This window comes from Channa argus, chromosome 3 (genome assembly GCF_033026475.1).
Source record: "Channa argus isolate prfri chromosome 3, Channa argus male v1.0, whole genome shotgun sequence".
Taxonomy (NCBI): domain Eukaryota; kingdom Metazoa; phylum Chordata; class Actinopteri; order Anabantiformes; family Channidae; genus Channa; species Channa argus.
In genome coordinates this window covers 3,359,097-3,376,714 of record NC_090199.1, presented here as the reverse complement: position 1 = coordinate 3,376,714, position 17,618 = coordinate 3,359,097, and the positions used below count along the sequence as shown (strand labels likewise).

Genomic DNA, 17,618 nt, shown 5'->3' with positions numbered 1-17,618 from the left:
TATCCGAGCTCAAAGGAGGCAACTGGATGGGTAAACAAACCTGCTCCTGCTCTTGAAGCTCAGGTGAGCTAAGGTGGGCTGGGCTTGTTTGTGTCACCGGAGTGAACAGGGCAGGTTCAACAAGCTGTTCGTTTACCCAGAAAGTTCAATCCACACCTTAGTGCTGCTGGTTCAGCACAGACACCAAGTCTGACTGGAGGCTTTAGCACTTTTTCAACAGGTCAGTGCTGGATTCTGCAGAGGAAAACATTTCCCCAATCATGAAGTAAGTGTTTTTAAATACGTGTTTGAAAGTCAGTCACAAAGTGCAATGGGATAACTGGCTGAGAAAGTCAACATAGCATTGTTTAGCTGCTGGTGCTAAATCACACTTGACAGACAGGTTTTTACTTTTCTACGTTACATATTTCAACAGCTTTTTCCAGAGAATAGCACTTCCTGTGCTTCACTAAGGGAAAGGTTTCTTGCAGGACAGCTTAATTGAGTTTCATACAACATGTCACACTGAAGGTGAAAGCACAGAAATAATCAGAGGGGATCCAGCATCCATGGAGTCCAATCTGTCCTGTGTGTCCTCGCTGAAAGAGGAAGACATTCCGGTTTATGTTCAACCCCATTACAAAGAATCCTACCGCTTGGCTATTTATGCCCTGCTCTGTGGAGGCAAAGAGGCCTACCAGGAGTTCCTCCAAGTGGAGCAGATCAGCCACTTCCTGTCAGAGGAGGAGATCTTCTTCATCCTGGGAAATGCAGAGTTACCGGTGGTGGAGGACGAGTCGGAGGCGAGACGATCGCCAGACGAGATCAGCCCCTCCACCTACTTCCCAATAGATTCGGACGAGGAGGTGCCAGACCTGGACCTGGGCTGGCCGGAGGTCTCGCTGGAAAACACAGACACCAGCATCAGCCTGCTGTTCCACCCGCCCAGACAGAACACGCCCACCATTAAAGAAGTGGTTCGCAAACAGATTCAGGAGGCGAAGCAGGTAAGAACCAAACGGTGTCAAACACACTTCAAAAAACAAAACAAAAAGCCTCCTGTGTGTAGACACAGGGAAACCCCTGTGTGGGTGTGTGTGTGTGTGTGGGTGTGTGTGTGTGTGTGCCTGGTGGACCTCTTCAATAAGTCATCCATGAAAATATTTCTCTAAAGGTGAAGTCAAAACCAGATCTGTCAACAGCCTTTGCTGCACAAACATTTAACTCTGCACATGAAGGACAAGCAGTTTATCATAAGTAACAAGACAGAAGCAGCTTTACACACATTAAATATTGCTTCACACAAAGCAGACTGTAAGGTTAACGCACATGACCCACTTTCATCAACCGGCTGGTAAATCATTTAGATCTAATATGTTTTAATGACTGATATTAGTCTGAAGTGATATTCATAAAGCAAGAATTCACTTCTGGTAGGTTTGACATCGTCATAGGTCTGTGGTCAGTTTGAATTCGTGACACTTCAAAAAGTGAGTAACAAACAAATAGAAACATCTTGAATGTCTTATTCCGCAGAATCCAATTCTCCGAGGAGACAGGATATCAATATTTCATAAGGCTAAATAAAATGCTAATAGTTTTTCTTCAAGTAGGTCCTGGAAGACGCTACTGTCACTGAGTTTTAAGTGTATAAACACTTTTCTTTTCACTGAAATGGGCAAAGCAGAGTTATTTCTAAAGCATATTTCAAAGGAAAATGCAACTCAAATGACAATAAGCAACAAACCACCAATCACAAAATGGAGTAAAATCAGTTAACATAAAATGAAAATCTAAATACATCTCATGAAAACAAAGTACTGATATACAAAGACAACAGAGGATCCAGAAACGTGATTATTTACCAGATGGCCCGAAATGCAACGGAGCTGCAGCAGAGCAAGAAGAATTGAGCATGTAAACAAAATCTGAACACATGCATCAGTTCTCTAAGAGCTGGTGGAACATGTGTGTTAGTTTGCAGCATCACCGTGCAGCAACCTGCTGCTGTGCAAGTCGGAGGCTCGGTGTCCTACAGGCTCACTCACTGCAATGGGATGAGACGTATCACATTACTCCATACACGTTCACTACATAAAGGGATAAATATAATGAATTTTCAATTTAAAATCCTAAAAATGTCACATAACTGTAATTTTCTGCTACTTTACGACTTCACTTTCGACTTTACTACATTTCACTGGCAAGAGTTCGGCTTTGACTCAGACATTTATTTGATAACTGTGGCTGCTTTTTAGTGATTGATTACACTATATTCTGCTTTATCAGACTCATGATTCATGGGGTCAAATTAACAAAATCATTCATAATATAATTATTAGATTGAAAACATGATCCTCAAAACAGCAAATCTAGTGGATAAAATCAGCTCCACCATTACCAGCTGCAACATTAAGGTGATAAACACAATAATTAGAATCCAATATCATGGTAAGTACATGCTTAGTAATACTTTTGTACTGTAAGTACTTCTGCTACAGCTAAAGCCTGTTGTTGCACCTGTCTGGTTTCCTGTCATCTCTGCATTATCTGCAATAAAGTCATAAATGTGCACCAACAAACTAAATAGTACTCAAATATTTACTTAAGTATATATTAGTTAGTTTTTAATGAATGGTTAACTATTCCTCTCATTTTAGTTCATGATGCGTGAATATAGATCTCAACTAAATAAAACATACTCATAGTAACAGAAATGTCCTTAAAACTCATAAGAACTCATTTTACAAGAATAAACGACAGAAGCTCCTGTCACGGCGTGAAGCATGTAGAGCATAACGTTTAAACTGTGACATTGTTAAAACAAAGCTCAAATGATACGTCTCGCTTGCAGACACATGACATTGAACAGCCGACGTGTCTCAGCTCGAATGTGCTCGATGTTCAGCTCCACACATTGTGGCGACTACCAGCTCAAACTAATAATATAATAAATCACTGCAGGGTGTGTGTGTGTGTCTGCGCCAGGCTGTGCAGGAAATGGACTTTCAGATATCTACAGATCCCCCCCCCCTCCCCCCTCCCCATCTAAAGACGACGGGTGACGTGCACGCAGTGTGCACGCGTGGTAAACAGTGATGGAGTTATAGCAGAAACAGGCCAAACACGGTCTGATTTAAATGTGTTCAGACATGACTTTTTTTTTTCCTGTAGTGAATCACTTCTCTTCCAATTTACAGCACATGACCTTCTAAAGATTTACAGTACACACAGCTAGAAATGGTTATTTAAGTATTCTAGTAAGTGTAATGAGCAGAAGGCCCAGTGAGCTAAAATAAATTGACTGATAACACATGTTGCACATATGTAGCTTCCCTGTGTTGACCTGTTAAGTAACGTTTGTATCATAGTCCACTGGCATTAAAACCTATTTTAAAGTCCCTGTTTCATCTGCTTTGCTCGTTAAAGTGCCTCCACATTTCTCATATGTCTCCAGATCATCGCCATAGCGATGGATGTCTTCACTGACGTCGACATTTTCAAAGACCTCATCAATGCGACTCTGAGGGGAGTGTCGGTCTACGTCCTTCTGGATGAGTCCCAGTTCAGGAGCTTCCACATCATGTCCCACAGGGTGGGCATTAACATCCAAGACCTCAAGGTGAGCGAGTCAGTGCACCACTCAGGTCCAAAGTGAGAAGCTGCATCACTGTGTCAAACGGGGGGATTCAAACCTGGGGCGGCATGGTGGTAGAGTGGTTAGCCCTGCTGCCCTTATAACTAAAAGGTCATGGGTTCGAAACCCCTGCACAGTCGTCACCTTTTATGTGTGTTCTAAATGGCCCATGAGTGTGAATGGTCGTCTACAGGGCCTCGCAAAAGTATTCATACCCCTAAAAACTGGACCCATTTTGTCACGTTACAACCACAAACGTAAATGTGTTTTATGGGGATTTTATGTTATAGACCGACACAAAGTGTTAGATGTGCAAAGTTTGTAGAGACTTGACTGGGGGGATGCACATCACACTTTTGATGTTTATTTGTAAAATATTTTGAAAACCATTTATCATTTTCCTTTCACGTCCCAATTATCTGCCATCACATAAAATCCCAATAAAATACATTTATTTACCAAAAAAAAAAAAAAGCCTTTGAAAGTTTAAGCCTTTAAAATTCCTGAATGAGACTTGTTTACACGTTGTGCACGCCGACTACATCAAACCTAATTTTGGATCACATAATAGCAACACAACACACCCATGTTTTTGTTCAAGTTATGAAAAATATAGCCAGAGGGTAAAGTCTTTTTTTTGGTTAAACATGAAAAATCTACCAAAATAAAAGCCCCCTGTTGCAGGAGCACTGACTGCTGAAGTAGAAAGTGTCTGCAGTGTGTTGGTCTGTATGTGAATGTGTGAACGGGAGGCTGCCTAGTTCATCCACCTCACTCCTGTGAACTTTGGCTTCATATCACAGTTGACAAGTGTGATTATCACTTCTTGTCTGGTCATGAAGATGCACAGAAAGTCAGAGATTTGCTAATTAAAGCTATAATCCACACACACAAGACAAAACATGTATCCTGCTCCAAACCAATCTGAACGTTTTTCTGCTGCTACAGTCGTGTTTTTTCCCGGGGAAACCTTTCCTCTATCGGCAGGAGCATTTAGTGGATTAGGTCTGACATTTGCTCCGCACCCTCGTGGAAACGGCGTCATCGACCAGCGTGTCACTCCTGCATTCGTACCTGTCATTATCATACGAGACGAGCGCAGAGGCACAGATCTGGCTGGATTTTCCTGTTTAACAGCTTCATGACCATGTTTCCGCAGCCCAGACAATAAGTCATCTGAACGAACACAGTGACATGTTTGTGTGTGCAAATTGCTTAGCCAGTGGCCACATCAAACACCTTCCTCCGAAAAACCAACACACTGGTTTCATCTAGTCAAGTCTCACAAAGGGGGTGTGTGTGTGTGTGTGTGTGTGTGTGTTCAAACCAACAATAGTGCAACATGAAAATCCAACCCCGAATGACTGTTTATAATTTAGGTTAAACCCGACTGGTTTCTGCTATTTTTATATGCAGCAGTATAAGTACAACAGGGCAGAGCTGCAGTAAATAGGATATTTAAGTGAACAAAGTGAAAATGTTCAGAAAGAAGCTGAAGTATGATGCAAATAAAGCCAAACGAGCACGAGAGGAGTCGTCTGATATGGAGGCACAAATGACAGATCTGTAAATGTGTTGTTCTTTTGTTCCACATATTTAAATGATCCGTAGGCCTAATTGGCCACTAAACCAGAAACGTGCACAGTGCAGCAAAAGAAAATAAGTTTAAACCCACATTTTGTTGGTGATCCAAGCAATTCAGATGTGGGTCAGCTGCAAAATGACTTTTCTTGCACTTTGAAGTTGTTCTTTAGTTTTGGAATCATCCCTCACTGAAGTGAAAAGCCCCTTTGACTGTTTGTACAAAATCTTATCCAAATCCTTTAAATGAAGATGTTTTGACTTAATCCAAATTGGTCCAAGAGGTTCGCTCTTCTAACCAATTTAGTGTGAATATTACATTTTGAGACATTTTGATTTCCTAATGAGAAGCATGAAGCAGAATGTAGAATAGCGGGGAGAGATATGGCTGGATAGGACTCAGTAGATTAAGTTCAGGTCTTATGCTACTTTAAGTTGCACATTGTATCTTTTACTGCACATCTTACAAGTTACGTGGCTCCAGTTGAAAGTGGATTTTATCCGCTGTGTTTTACTCGTAGCTCGTAAGTTAAAATCAGTTACAGTCCCACACAAACAAATGCTGCAGGTGAATCGATGGTGTGTATTTAAGCTGAAACACGTCCTGTGCAAACTCAAAAACAGGTTGTTTTACATTCCAGTTTCCGGTGCAAAGCTGTTTTTCTTTAGAAAAGCTGATCACATGATGAAGTAGATGGTCACAAACATGTTGAAGGATTATGCTGCGCTGTAACTGCTGAATGTGTAAATGAGCAACTGCACAGTAACAAGTTCCGTATATCAGCTTACAACAGTGATACATCGGTGCCGAGTTCACATCCGCCTGAAGTTTTGAGAAGAAAGCAGGAAACCTGAGCCTTTTTAGTGCCAAAAACTGGGTAACACGAGCTTTAAAAACCATGTGAGTGTTGCAGGAGCATAAATGATCTGTCAGGCAGTAAGTCATTAGAATCAGGTGAAATGTTGCAGTGAATAAACCAAACGGATCAGTTTTCTTTCCTCTTTGTCAGTTTGCATCATCTTGGATTTGAATTGTATTCTGAATGTGTTTAATACAACAATTTACACTAATCAGCCACAACATTAGTAGCGCTTGGTGATTTTATATAAAAATATTGTGAAATAATAAATGCAGATGTATCATTATGTCACAACATAAAGTGATAAGAATCAGCTCCACCTTTACCAACAGTGACCTTCGACCCTTATATTGTATGAATTACTGTACATGTTTTACTATAATTACCATAATCAGTATTGTTTCAAATACATTGTTTTCTTAGTAGATTAGGTTTATTTTTGGTAAAATATAGATAATCTGCTCAGTACGTTTACTTGAGTCTAAGACTTTGTGTTGTTATGTTGTGGCTCATTGGTGTATTTATACAGTAGCTTAATACGACAGTATTGACGCTATAATTATGCTACATTGTATTGTTATATTGAGACTATAGTTTCCACTGTAATAACTACATCTGTGTCGTCTCATTTTCATGTGTAGGTCTGGTGAACAGGTCAGTTCATATATGAACACATCACCAGCCTCCATCACAATAATCTTGCAGCGATAATAAAACAGGGGAACCTCATTTTAACACAGGTGTCAACCTTGTACACAAACTGAAAGAATAAAAATGCATTTAATGATGAAGTGCCACTGTTTGACATATGGCCACACAGATGATGAAGATTCCAGGTGTGAGTGTGTGTAACAGTGTGAATGTGACAGGGGCGTTTTTTTTAATTAAAGCTGAAAACATAACCTGTACCTTTCCCTCTCCCTGGCTGAGACGGTGTCTGCTTTTGTCTCTCCATCAGAACATGCGCGTTCGGACAGTCCAGGGGCCGTTGTACCAGTGTCAGTCTGGGATGAAGTTTCACGGAGGTTTGGAGCAGAAGTTTATTCTGGTGGATTGTTACACAGTTTTATATGGGACTTACAGGTGAGTCAGTCGTACCTTCACACACTCCGAAGTGTTTGATTTCATTGTACAGGGACAAAACTGTGAACGCTCCAAAAGAATTGGAACCGTTCAGTTTGTTTGTGTCCGAGATTGTTTAATCCGTTGACTAATCTTGGTTTTAGCCTTTGGTTTTATCTGCGAACAACGTATTTGTGGTTTTAAAAAGATAAACATGAAAACCAGAGGGCTGTGGGAGATAAGTAGCCATTTTGAATTTGGACGGTTTGAGGTAGGGACTTAAACAACATGGGATGTCCTGAGAAAGAAAGAAACCACTGGTGTACTGAGCAGCAAGCAGATAACCGGTCAGCAAAGGGCAACGACAGCAGCTGAGGACAGAAACATTGTGACAGCAACACCCTCTCATAGCAGAGTGAAGGTATCACAATGCACCATTTGAAGAAAACGTCACAGGCATAAATAGAGAGGCCAAACCACAGGATTAAAAAAGGAAAAGAGATGATCCAAAGTGGATGAGACCCACATGGTGGAGGTAGTGTCATGTCTTGGGATGTGTGGCTGCTCCTGGAACAGGCTCACTGATTTTTATTGAAGATATAACCCATGATGGTGGCAGCAGAATGAATTCAGAGGCAGACAGAAACATATTGTTTACATATAAACGCATCAAGACTAATTGGGAGGAGCTTCATCAGGCAGCACAACAACCATCTGTTACTTTCATAGACTGTAAATCTCAAAATTTGTACTCGATTATGGTTTGACAAGACCACCATGAGTATTTATGTTGAGTATTGCTGTGCAGGGTTTCTAATTTTAGTTTCCATCCCTACACACCTCACGCTTTGCATCTGTAAAAATATGTGTAGAATCCATGTCGGCCTCTCACTTCACAAGTATTCTGGCTCTGTTAACTGTGCTTTCATTGTCTTTTTCAGCTATTCTTGGTCATTTGAGAAGATCCACCTGAGTATGGTCTTGGTGATCACCGGTCAGCTGGTTTGCTCTTACGATGAGGAGTTTCGAAGACTGTACGCTCGATCCACTGTGCCTGCAGTTCTGTCCCGGGAGAGGGCGTCTGTCCAGATTCTCAGAGACAATGTGAGGTTACAGAAGGCAAGTTCCAGCCAGCTTTCCCTTCACCAAATTCACATGAGATCCAGAGCAATGCACGGCATGAGAAGTGCTCAGGACCATCGGTTATACAATGCTGCCATTTTGACCAGGGGTCAGAGCATGCAGGACAAGCTGCATCAGTCTCACTGTCTGGACAATGGGAACATGGTGAAGGGACACAGTTATGGCGGAGAGCTGCAGAAGCTACACTCCATGACTCGACTGAGGATGGGGACCAAGGACATTGGACCCCCGGTTCCTCCTGAGAGGACTAAATCCAACCTTAGGAACGGGGCGGACATTCATCAAAGCAACAGGTTGCAGAAGCAGCAGCTTCGCCATCAAACTCGATATGGCGCACACCAAAATATGATACCATTCAACTCCGAAACCTCACTCCACAGGTGGAAGATCGACGCGTACCTTAATGAGGACGAAATGCCCGTAGATGCATCATATGAAGCATTATCCCCTATGATATCTCCATATAGCAGTCACACAGGCCTGAATGAGTATCAGTTGCAGGTAATTCACAACAGGTCAAGGGAGATGAAGTCCAGGATCGAGGAAATGAGGCAGAAGCGCCTTAGTCTGCAGGAGTATGTCAACTTCAGGCAGAGCCAAGAGTCCTTAAGATCCATGTATTCAGCTGAAAGACCAAAATATATGTCCCCAATGCGCGGTCAGGACACGAGACAGGGTGCAGCAGAATTAGAACAAAATGCAAGCGGTTGGAGCCTGGAAATGCCTACTCACAAAGGTACTGAGCCAAATAAAGAAGGCAACAAAAGAGAGCAAAAAAGCAGTGATGGCCACCGCTCTGCTTCTCACTATGATGTCAAAATGGCGTCCGATCGAAAGACGCCGCAAACACAAGGCAAGCAGGAACCTCTAACCAGGACGACGTTAGCTGCCGATTCCGAAATGAAACTGAGCGAACCGTCACTCAAGCGCTCCCATTTGCAGTCCAGCAGTCTCAGCATCCAGCACCCAAGAGCCATGGAGTGTTTGACAGAATTCCCTGAAGAACAAGAGAATGCAAATGCACGTGCCAACAATTTGGACTCGGCTGCCATCAACAACAGATATGAGAAAGTTGGCAAAGATGAGAAACCTGTTCTGAAGCAGACCTCACAGCGCCAGGACAAAGCCAGAGGAAGTTATGCTTCTATTGGTAAGATGGCTAATAGTTTAGGTTCACTCGCTGAAACAGAAGGAACCAAATCAGTTTCCAGTGACACAGAAAATGCTCTGAGAACCTATAAGACTTCTGCTGGATCTCAGCAAGCACTGGAAGCTAAGCCTGGTCACACGGACAAGCAACAAGAGGAACCAGCGCTGCAGAGAAAGAATTCCACCAGAACAAAAGTACATTCAGTGCTTTTTTCAGAGGAAAAGAAAGCATCCAAAAAAGAGAAGTCTCTCCAAAGAAAGGCCTCAATAAGATCACAGAGTTCCTCTGGATCAAACCAAATTCTTAGGGCAGACCCTGCACAGGCGTCTGTGAATGGTCTGCCCTCAGGGTCAGTGAACTCCATCAATAGTTCATCAGACACAGAGAAGCATAAATCCGCCTTCTCGAGATTTTCTTCTTTTCGTTCAAGCAAGAGAAAGACAAACCCTGCAGCAGAGCAGGACCAAGGCTTAAAAAGCCCCCTGACCAGCGAAGACGTGACTCCCTCTCAAACAAAGACAGACAGGGCCTACAGCCCATACGAGTATTTGCTCAACAGTAACAGAAGCGCGTCCCTGAAAAGGCCGGACTCTGGCCATGCAGATCAACAGACAGAAGGTGGTACTGACAAATTGGGACGGTTCATGCAACGAATGGGAAATCTTATCACCAAAAATAAGTAGAGTTGCAAGAAGAAAAGGCAGCTCTCATGCTCAGAGATGAAGGCAAGGAAGGAAGGAAGTTGGTGAATAATCCTTGTGTTGTGTATTGATTTGTCTCCTACACACTGAATGTTTTTAGCCTCCTCAGTTTCATTATGTGGCTAAGAGCTTCTCAGGGAACATATTTATTACTGATGCCAAAACAAATTATGTAACGTATCGGGTGTCTGCCACTGAAAACTTGTCCAGGGATTATCATGAGCTGATACTTCAGGGGAAAAAACATGTATATAAAAATACCAGTAAGTCAGGTCGTTTACTGAAAAATGCAAAACAGGGTGAATGTGATACTAGACATTGTAAATACTGAAAACTATTTAATCAAGTGAGCTGAATTTTAAAAATGAGTGATAAAAATACATATCATATTAAATGTTTGTGTTGTAGTTACACAAGTCTATTATGTGTAATTATAACAAATCTCATGTGAAGACCAATGAATGGATCCTATACTACACGCTGTAAATTAAATACTGTAACTATACTCACTTAGAAACTGTTACGCACACACATTTGAGAGAAACAGCTTCACCAGTATTGTAAACACACACACAACAAAACTCATCAAACACTGCTTTGCACATTGAGGGTGTAGTTGTACCTTTATTTTCACAGACTCTGAAAAGTATCAATGTAATATATAAATGAAACAGCTTTTCTATCCAAACCTACGCTCTTCATGCTTTTATTTGTGGGACACATTGTGAGTATCTCTAGATGAAGTACTCCAGACACTTGTTCCTCTCATCGTCCAGTTCTTGGGTCTCAATCTCAAACCTTTTCATGGCGATGAAATACTGAACAAACGGTTCGCCGAGGGCACTGCGGATGACGTGATCTTCACCGAGTGCCTCCAGAGCCTCGTCGAGCTTCACGGGAATGGCGAACTCCTTCTGCTGACTGGGGGCTTTGAGACCACTCTCAGCGTTCAGGCTTCGCCTGATGCCGTCCAGGCCTGCGGCCACTGTAGCGGCCAAGACGATGTAAGGGTTGGCCATGGCCGAGCCCAGCTTGTTGTCGATGTGTGTTTCCCTTCCACCGTGACTCTTGATGTTAAAGGAGCTGCTGTTATCGTTGCTGCCGCATGTGGCGTACAGCATTCGTTTTGGGTCTTTGATCGACTTGGCGATGTGGCTCCGGCAGCCGAGGCCGGGTGACATCAGGCAGCTCAGAGCAGCAGAGTGCGTGAGGAGACCAGCCAGCCATTTCCGGCCAATTTCAGAAAGCTCTCCCGCCTTCTCCCCGGTGTGAAAGAGGCTACGTCGGCCGTTTGCGTCCCACAAGCTGTGAGAGAGCACCCCAGCATTGTACAGGCCGTCATCCGTGAAGAAGCTGGAAATGTAGCTGTGTTTTCGAGCCATTTCTTTGATGCCAGTGCGGAAGGTGAAGGCACTATCTGCAGCTGCAATTCCAAACTCTGGTCGCAGGATAATCTCCATCTGACCGGGCCCACTGGCAGAAGCCATGCTGTCTATGTCTGCGCCCATGCAGTACATGTTGTCCACCAGTTGCTGGAAGAAAGGCAGGTCATGGTTGCTCAGCAGGGTGGTAGCAGGGAATAGGAGTGTCTTTGGTCCAATCCGGTCTGGAGCTCCAAGGACACAGCATTCATAGGTGAAGGAGGAGTGCAGGGAGAATCCCAAGCTTTGGAGCTGGCCAAGTAACTGCTTGGCAATAAGTCGAGGTGAAGTGCGAAGGGGGCTTCCTGTCACAGTGCAGGGGTCGCAGATGACCCGTGCTGTCTGCTCAGCCCAAGGAAGTACCCTGAAGGTAGAAAGGTCAGGAATCAGAAGGACATCACTGCTGAAGTTGGCAGTGCTGGCGTGGTCCACTTCGTTGCTCTTCGGGCTCAGCGTCAGCTCCAAGTAGCTTCTGGGCATAGGAACCCCGTATACTGCTTTTTCCTTAATGTTTACAATAAAGGAGGGAATAGAAACAGAAATTAAGCACGTAGGCTATTTGAAAAACATGTATTTGCTTTCTTTCTAAAGGACAAATTAAATGATTGATTTCAATCTTATTCGTGTGTTGAGTGCAGAAGAAGAGCTGGAGGTTATTAGCAAAGCTCAGCAGAAATACTGGAAGAAAGTGAAAAAAGCCAGCGTGGTTCTGTCGAGGACATCATCAAACCCTGTTTCATTTTTAGACAAACACTCATTTAAATGACGTTTCTATTATTAAAGGGCAACTTCACCAATTGTCAACTTTCTTTCTACGGTTTTATTATGCGGTATAAATGTACAATAATGCTTTTAAACTTCCCTCTGACTTCCCTATATTAAAATATTACTCTGCTTCTATCTGAAAAACTCCTTCGGATGACATCACCCAGAGGGATTTTGCGTCACAAGGAGTTCAGATGATGTCATGCGGAGGAGCTTTGGAAAATCAGCTTGACCATGTTTACAAATTCCATAGTCTGAGCAACATGATCTGAACAGAAGGTTCCTCCAAGTGATGTCATCTAAAGGAGTTTTTCAGCTCGAGGTTGTGATGTATTTTAATGTAGGGAAGTCAGAGGGAAGTTTGATGGCAGTCGTTTACATGTACGACCCAAACTAGAACCACAAGAAGCAAATTCGCTATGAGTGACTTTGTCCTTTAATGTTGGATTTTTTCTTTGACCCTCCCGTTTTTGAAGACTCCACAAAGTCACTGCTCCCAGCTGTTGTCTGTCAGCAAATATATTCATTTCATTTCTACCATATGTGTCAGGGGGCTGAACATTGTTAGCTACCATAGCTGTTATTGTCTGCTTCTAATCTGTATGCTAAGCTAGGCTAAATGGTTTCTGATCATTAATTCTACATCTGCTGTAATCCCGATGGATGGATGATGTTATTACATGGAAGAAGCGGACCGGCACCGTCTTGGACCTGGACACCCCGTGGAGGTCGGTGGCCTCAAAGCGGACGAAGTTGATATTTTCTCTGGCGATCTGCTGCTTGATCTGCTCCATGGCTGCAAAGAACCTGTGGTTCCCAGAAGTTTCGACCGTGTCGTTTCCGTTATCTGTGGAAAACAGTTTGAAATATTTTCAAAAAGCATTTGACCAGCACTCATTGAAATCACTTGGCATCCCATCAAAACGGACTTTCGACTTGTCGTTTAAGGGGACACCACAGCACAACGTGTTCCCCACGTTGATTTGGTATAAGTTTTTATTTTTATGCCAGACGCCCTTCCTGCCACAACCCATGCTCCAGACTGGCACCGGGGTGGCCCCTGGTGGCTGCGGGGGCTGAACCTGGTGGGGTGGGATTCAAACCTGTGGCCTCCTGCATCTCAACCAAATGCTCCACCACTGATCCACCAGGCCCCCACTCTTAGCATCCCATTCAAAATATTAATAATTGAATTTGTCAGACAAGAGCACTCTTATGTTTGGAACTAAAAAATATCGAAATAGCTCATTCAAAATGTATTTTCATCAGTGTCACAATGAGGATTCTAAGAATATAGATTTTTCTATGCAAAATAAATAAATAAAAACTAAACTAAAAATGTTTTGGGATTTTGTTGTAATTCAAATATTAATATTTCTAAGTCATAATAATATAAATTCCTTGGCAGTCAGGCTACAGTAAACACTGAGACGTGAGTAACATTTGCAATAAACCACTGTTTCAAATGTGAAAATGATGATGAGGAATTAGTTTTTGACCAAACAAATGCAAATAAGTCTGCTGGAATTTAATACATCTGTTTATTTATTTTTATGTAGTTATTTTTTAAGGGACAATACAGCTAAACATTGTCACAACTAAGCAACTGATGCATGGGACATATGGCATAAAGCTAATTTTCAGTCTCTGTCAAGTTTCATGTTATGTCCAACTTGAAACAACTCGACCCAAGATAGGACTTTGTCCCGAAAGCTAATCTGTCTATGGTCAGACAATGTATTTCTTCATTTCTATCTGAGATAAACTCTTAATCAAAGCTTTACCAACCTGTATGAGAAGCTCCCGTCTCTCTGTAGGATTCGCTGCTTTCATATGTGTTTGCCCTGACTTCAGGCTGCCTATTCGTGTTCGCATCAGCCCTGAATGAACTGGATGAATCCATACTGGAGGGCAGCTGAATAGATGTGCTCTCTCTAGACCTGGGCCCCCTTCTGGAAAGATCAGACTGGGGTTTGAAGGTGCTGAACACCCTGCGGGGACCATCGTTCTGCCTTCCATCGGCCTTTTCACTGCCACTACCACCAGTGCTGCCGCTCATGTGCAGATACGTATAAGGGCTCCCTGGCTTCCCGCTGTCTCGTTCTCGGATGCTGTGCAGGGGACTTTCTTTTAGGATGTTCTTAAGCTCCTCCATAGTCTGCCTGGGGACCCCTATCTCGTTGTAGGACACCCTGGTCTCAGACGATGCCTCTCTGGTCCCGTCCTCGCCAATAGAAGAGTCATCCGTCCCGGGAGCGACTGCTTGCTCAACGACCCTGCGAGGCACAGGGCCAATGGAGATCACAGTGGGGGCACCGGGAGGTATAGTGGCACTGGTGGGCGCGTGGACGATGGAGGGACCCCCTCCTCTGCTGCTCCAGTCCACCGGAGGTACATATCTCCCAGTCACCCTTACTCCCTTCTTGTTGGCGAGGCTCATCCCTATGCCGTCTATCTGGTCTTTGCTTCTACCCTCACCGTCCTGGAAAACACACAGCGTGTCTTTTACGAGAATGATAAGAGATGGTCAAGTGTGTATAAAAAGAATTATTAAAGGATTTAAAGAATCAATGCAAAGTCACGCAAAGCCATAAAGTATAATTAAATCAAGTTTTGCACTGGAAAGAAATTCAAATATAAAAGTTAGATGTGGAGTTGTTACCTTGAAATCTTCAGAGTCATTCATGTCTTTGATTGTACTCTTTCATGAAAAGGGATTTGATAGTTTGATAGCCCTCATATGAAGGCAGAGCTTCGATCGCACATTAATTTTTATAGACAATTGATACAATGGTGACTTGATTAGAAATTTCTCTCAGCCCCCCCAAACGCCTGCAGGACACCAGCTGGAAACTGGCACTGGCTGGCTGCTGGTGGACACTGAACCACGGCCGCTGTGAGCTCATTGGCTGTCGGTGAGGACAATTCAGAGTCGCTTTTGTGTCAGTGCAAAGTAAAACCGCAGAGCTCAGCAGGTCTGTTTGTGCTTCCAGAAAGATATGGGAGCAAAAGTATTTATTCCAGAGAGATAAAAACACACAACTGCGAGGCCCAGACAAAGGCCACTGTGACTGATGATGTTTGCATTAAAAAGTGAAATCATTACACATAAGGAAGATAAATGCTTAAAGTGAATTTTTTTACAGGCTTCAGTAGTTATACATACATCTCAATATGCAACTTCTGACGAGAAAAGAAATTCGCAAACTGATTTTACCACTAGGTCCATTTAGAAGTTGCAATATCAAAGCAACTTTCCCAGCAGCATCTGTTTTTGAGGGACTATGAGACAGTTTTCACATGATGTGAAAATTAAAAATGTCATGTGAAATATCATACTAGTCAGAACACCTACCACAAGTGTCAAGCACTATTATTATTCTGCTACTACTTTTGTCACAAGTCCAAATCTGGTGCTTCCATGACTCAGCTCAGATTGACCTCAAATGACCTGAGAGAGTGAACTTAATGAAGACTCAGAGATCAGCTTCCTGTCGTCTCAGCATTAACGTTAATGCGCTGGTTAATGGTGTAGACATGATCCTAAATGAGGTGCAGCTCAACCCCAATCACACACACACAAGCGACCCGCATGAATTAAAGGCTATGCAGAGAGTTAATGTCACATTTTCAGCTGTTAGGATGAATAATAATATGTGTGAGGAATTTAGAGGCGATGAGTCTGAGACCACAAGTTACTATTTTTGCATTTGTTTTCATTTCTCTATTTTTCTTACAGCAGCTTTACAAAACCAGAATATCTGAGCACAGAGAACATCCTTAAATTCAAAACGCCTTCCTTTCTTCTTTAATGACAGCAGAAGCTGAAGCTTGCACGGACCCACTGACCCACGCGACCCCGCCATGTTTTGACAGTCCGCACTCTTTGGCCTTTAAGCTCTGAGGTGTGTATGAGGTAATTATCCTCACTGCTGCCGTACAAATCCTTCTTCACACAGATACAAACCCAAGGGTACAGCATGCCTGAAGAGAACAGAGTGTTTCTGTGGTGGATTCAGTGCAGATGTCCAGCTCCGGAGTAGTTGAAACACCTGCAGACCTGAATGTTCCCACCGCATATCACATGTTGGTTGGACACACTGTGTTATCACTCTCTCTCCTGCCTCCTACACTGGATTCAGCAGTAAACAGGAGGCGTTTCCTGCGATCTTATGTGAAGTGCTGGTATGTTTTAACCCCGTTTTACCTCCGGAGAAGCGGTTTAAGGAATGCTACTCAGCTACTTTCTGACATTGTTTTTCTTTCTCTCTGTGAACAAATCCCCAGGTATTCCTCTGTGGATGGGGTGGGGACTTTTGGTGCCCGGTTGTGCTTTGCATAAACCGATCCAGTTTCCACGGAGAGTCTTAAAGAGCTTAGAAACCTTCAGTACAGACTTGATTCACCTATAAGTTTGACTTCCGATGCTGTTTGACTTCTGGTGCCCTCATTTATCTCTGATGCCATGTTTGCCCCTATCACAAGGCTACCGAGTCAGCAATGTTCTGCTGGAAACTTGAGGCGCAGCCATATTTATAGCCGATAAACAATGACTTACAAAATCCTCCAATGAGGCTATTAAACATATGCCGGACATTAATTTGCGACCAAGAAATCATTCAGAATATGAAAAATGTCCAATTCATCGTAACGTGTCAGGGCTTTATCTTGGTTTATATATTTTTCAAAATCCTCAAATGTCACAGTTATCAGTGTGAGTGTACCTAATAAACAGCCAACGGAGCGTATGCAGCTTTCATATTATTTCCATCACAGCAAACATTGGATTGGCTCGTGAACACAGACGTCCTCTGAAGAAAGTTCTCTTTAGCTGGACTAAACAGTGTGCGGCATGTTTCAGCACTGTGTGGATCATTGGGGCCAATCCCTGGTGTCTTGCGTGCACGTGTGGTCTCAGGAGGTGAAAGAGCAGCCGGGCTCAGCAGTCACCACCTGACCTGTGAAGCATGGAGGTAGAGAAATGTCTGGACATATCACCTCACGTTTCCAGGGTGGGGTTTCAAGAGCTGTGTCAAGCTGGAGACAATTTGACTTAGCTAGGACCGTGTTGCTCTTCAAAATAGAGGCAAATGAGCTCTGTGCATGGGAAGAGAAATACTGCAGAGATCTAATGAAAATAAAAACAGAACAAAATACATATTTAATCCATTACAGTAAACCTGTGACCTGCAGTGTGTTTGTGGAAATGTTTGTGTTTGACCTTCACTTCAATCATGATTTAGTGCAGGTAATTCACCTGTAGTCTGATAAAACTGCTCAGAGAGTCACTAGTGTGTGAAGGAGGAACTAAGAACAAAG

The 17,618-nt window shown here is 43.1% G+C and overlaps 2 protein-coding genes across 4 annotated transcripts; one reads left to right on the top strand and one right to left on the bottom strand.

Annotated features, from left to right (window-relative positions):
* Window positions 1–38: 38 nt before the first annotated feature.
* On the top strand, window positions 39–13,651 carry LOC137123293 (protein FAM83B-like). 3 transcript variants are annotated; one of them, XM_067496808.1, is made up of 5 exons: window positions 39–265; window positions 511–986; window positions 3,437–3,601; window positions 7,016–7,140; window positions 8,061–13,651. In XM_067496808.1, exons 2-5 carry the CDS (start codon window positions 549–551, stop codon window positions 10,093–10,095), a joined length of 2,763 nt encoding a protein of 920 aa, XP_067352909.1. In that variant the 5' UTR covers window positions 39–265; window positions 511–548; the 3' UTR covers window positions 10,096–13,651. The 3 variants fall into 3 exon arrangements, with proteins under 3 accessions (XP_067352909.1, XP_067352908.1, XP_067352907.1); XM_067496807.1 differs by having other exon boundaries at window positions 471–986; window positions 8,061–13,650; XM_067496806.1 differs by having other exon boundaries at window positions 416–986; window positions 8,061–13,650.
* lgsn (lengsin, lens protein with glutamine synthetase domain) lies at window positions 10,848–15,952 on the bottom strand. Its single transcript, XM_067496812.1, has 4 exons — window positions 14,962–15,952; window positions 14,088–14,781; window positions 12,980–13,158; window positions 10,848–12,038 (listed from the first exon to the last, which is right to left on the bottom strand). Exons 1-4 carry the CDS (start codon window positions 14,983–14,985, stop codon window positions 10,848–10,850), a joined length of 2,088 nt encoding a protein of 695 aa, XP_067352913.1. The 5' UTR covers window positions 14,986–15,952.
* Window positions 15,953–17,618: the final 1,666 nt, after the last annotated feature.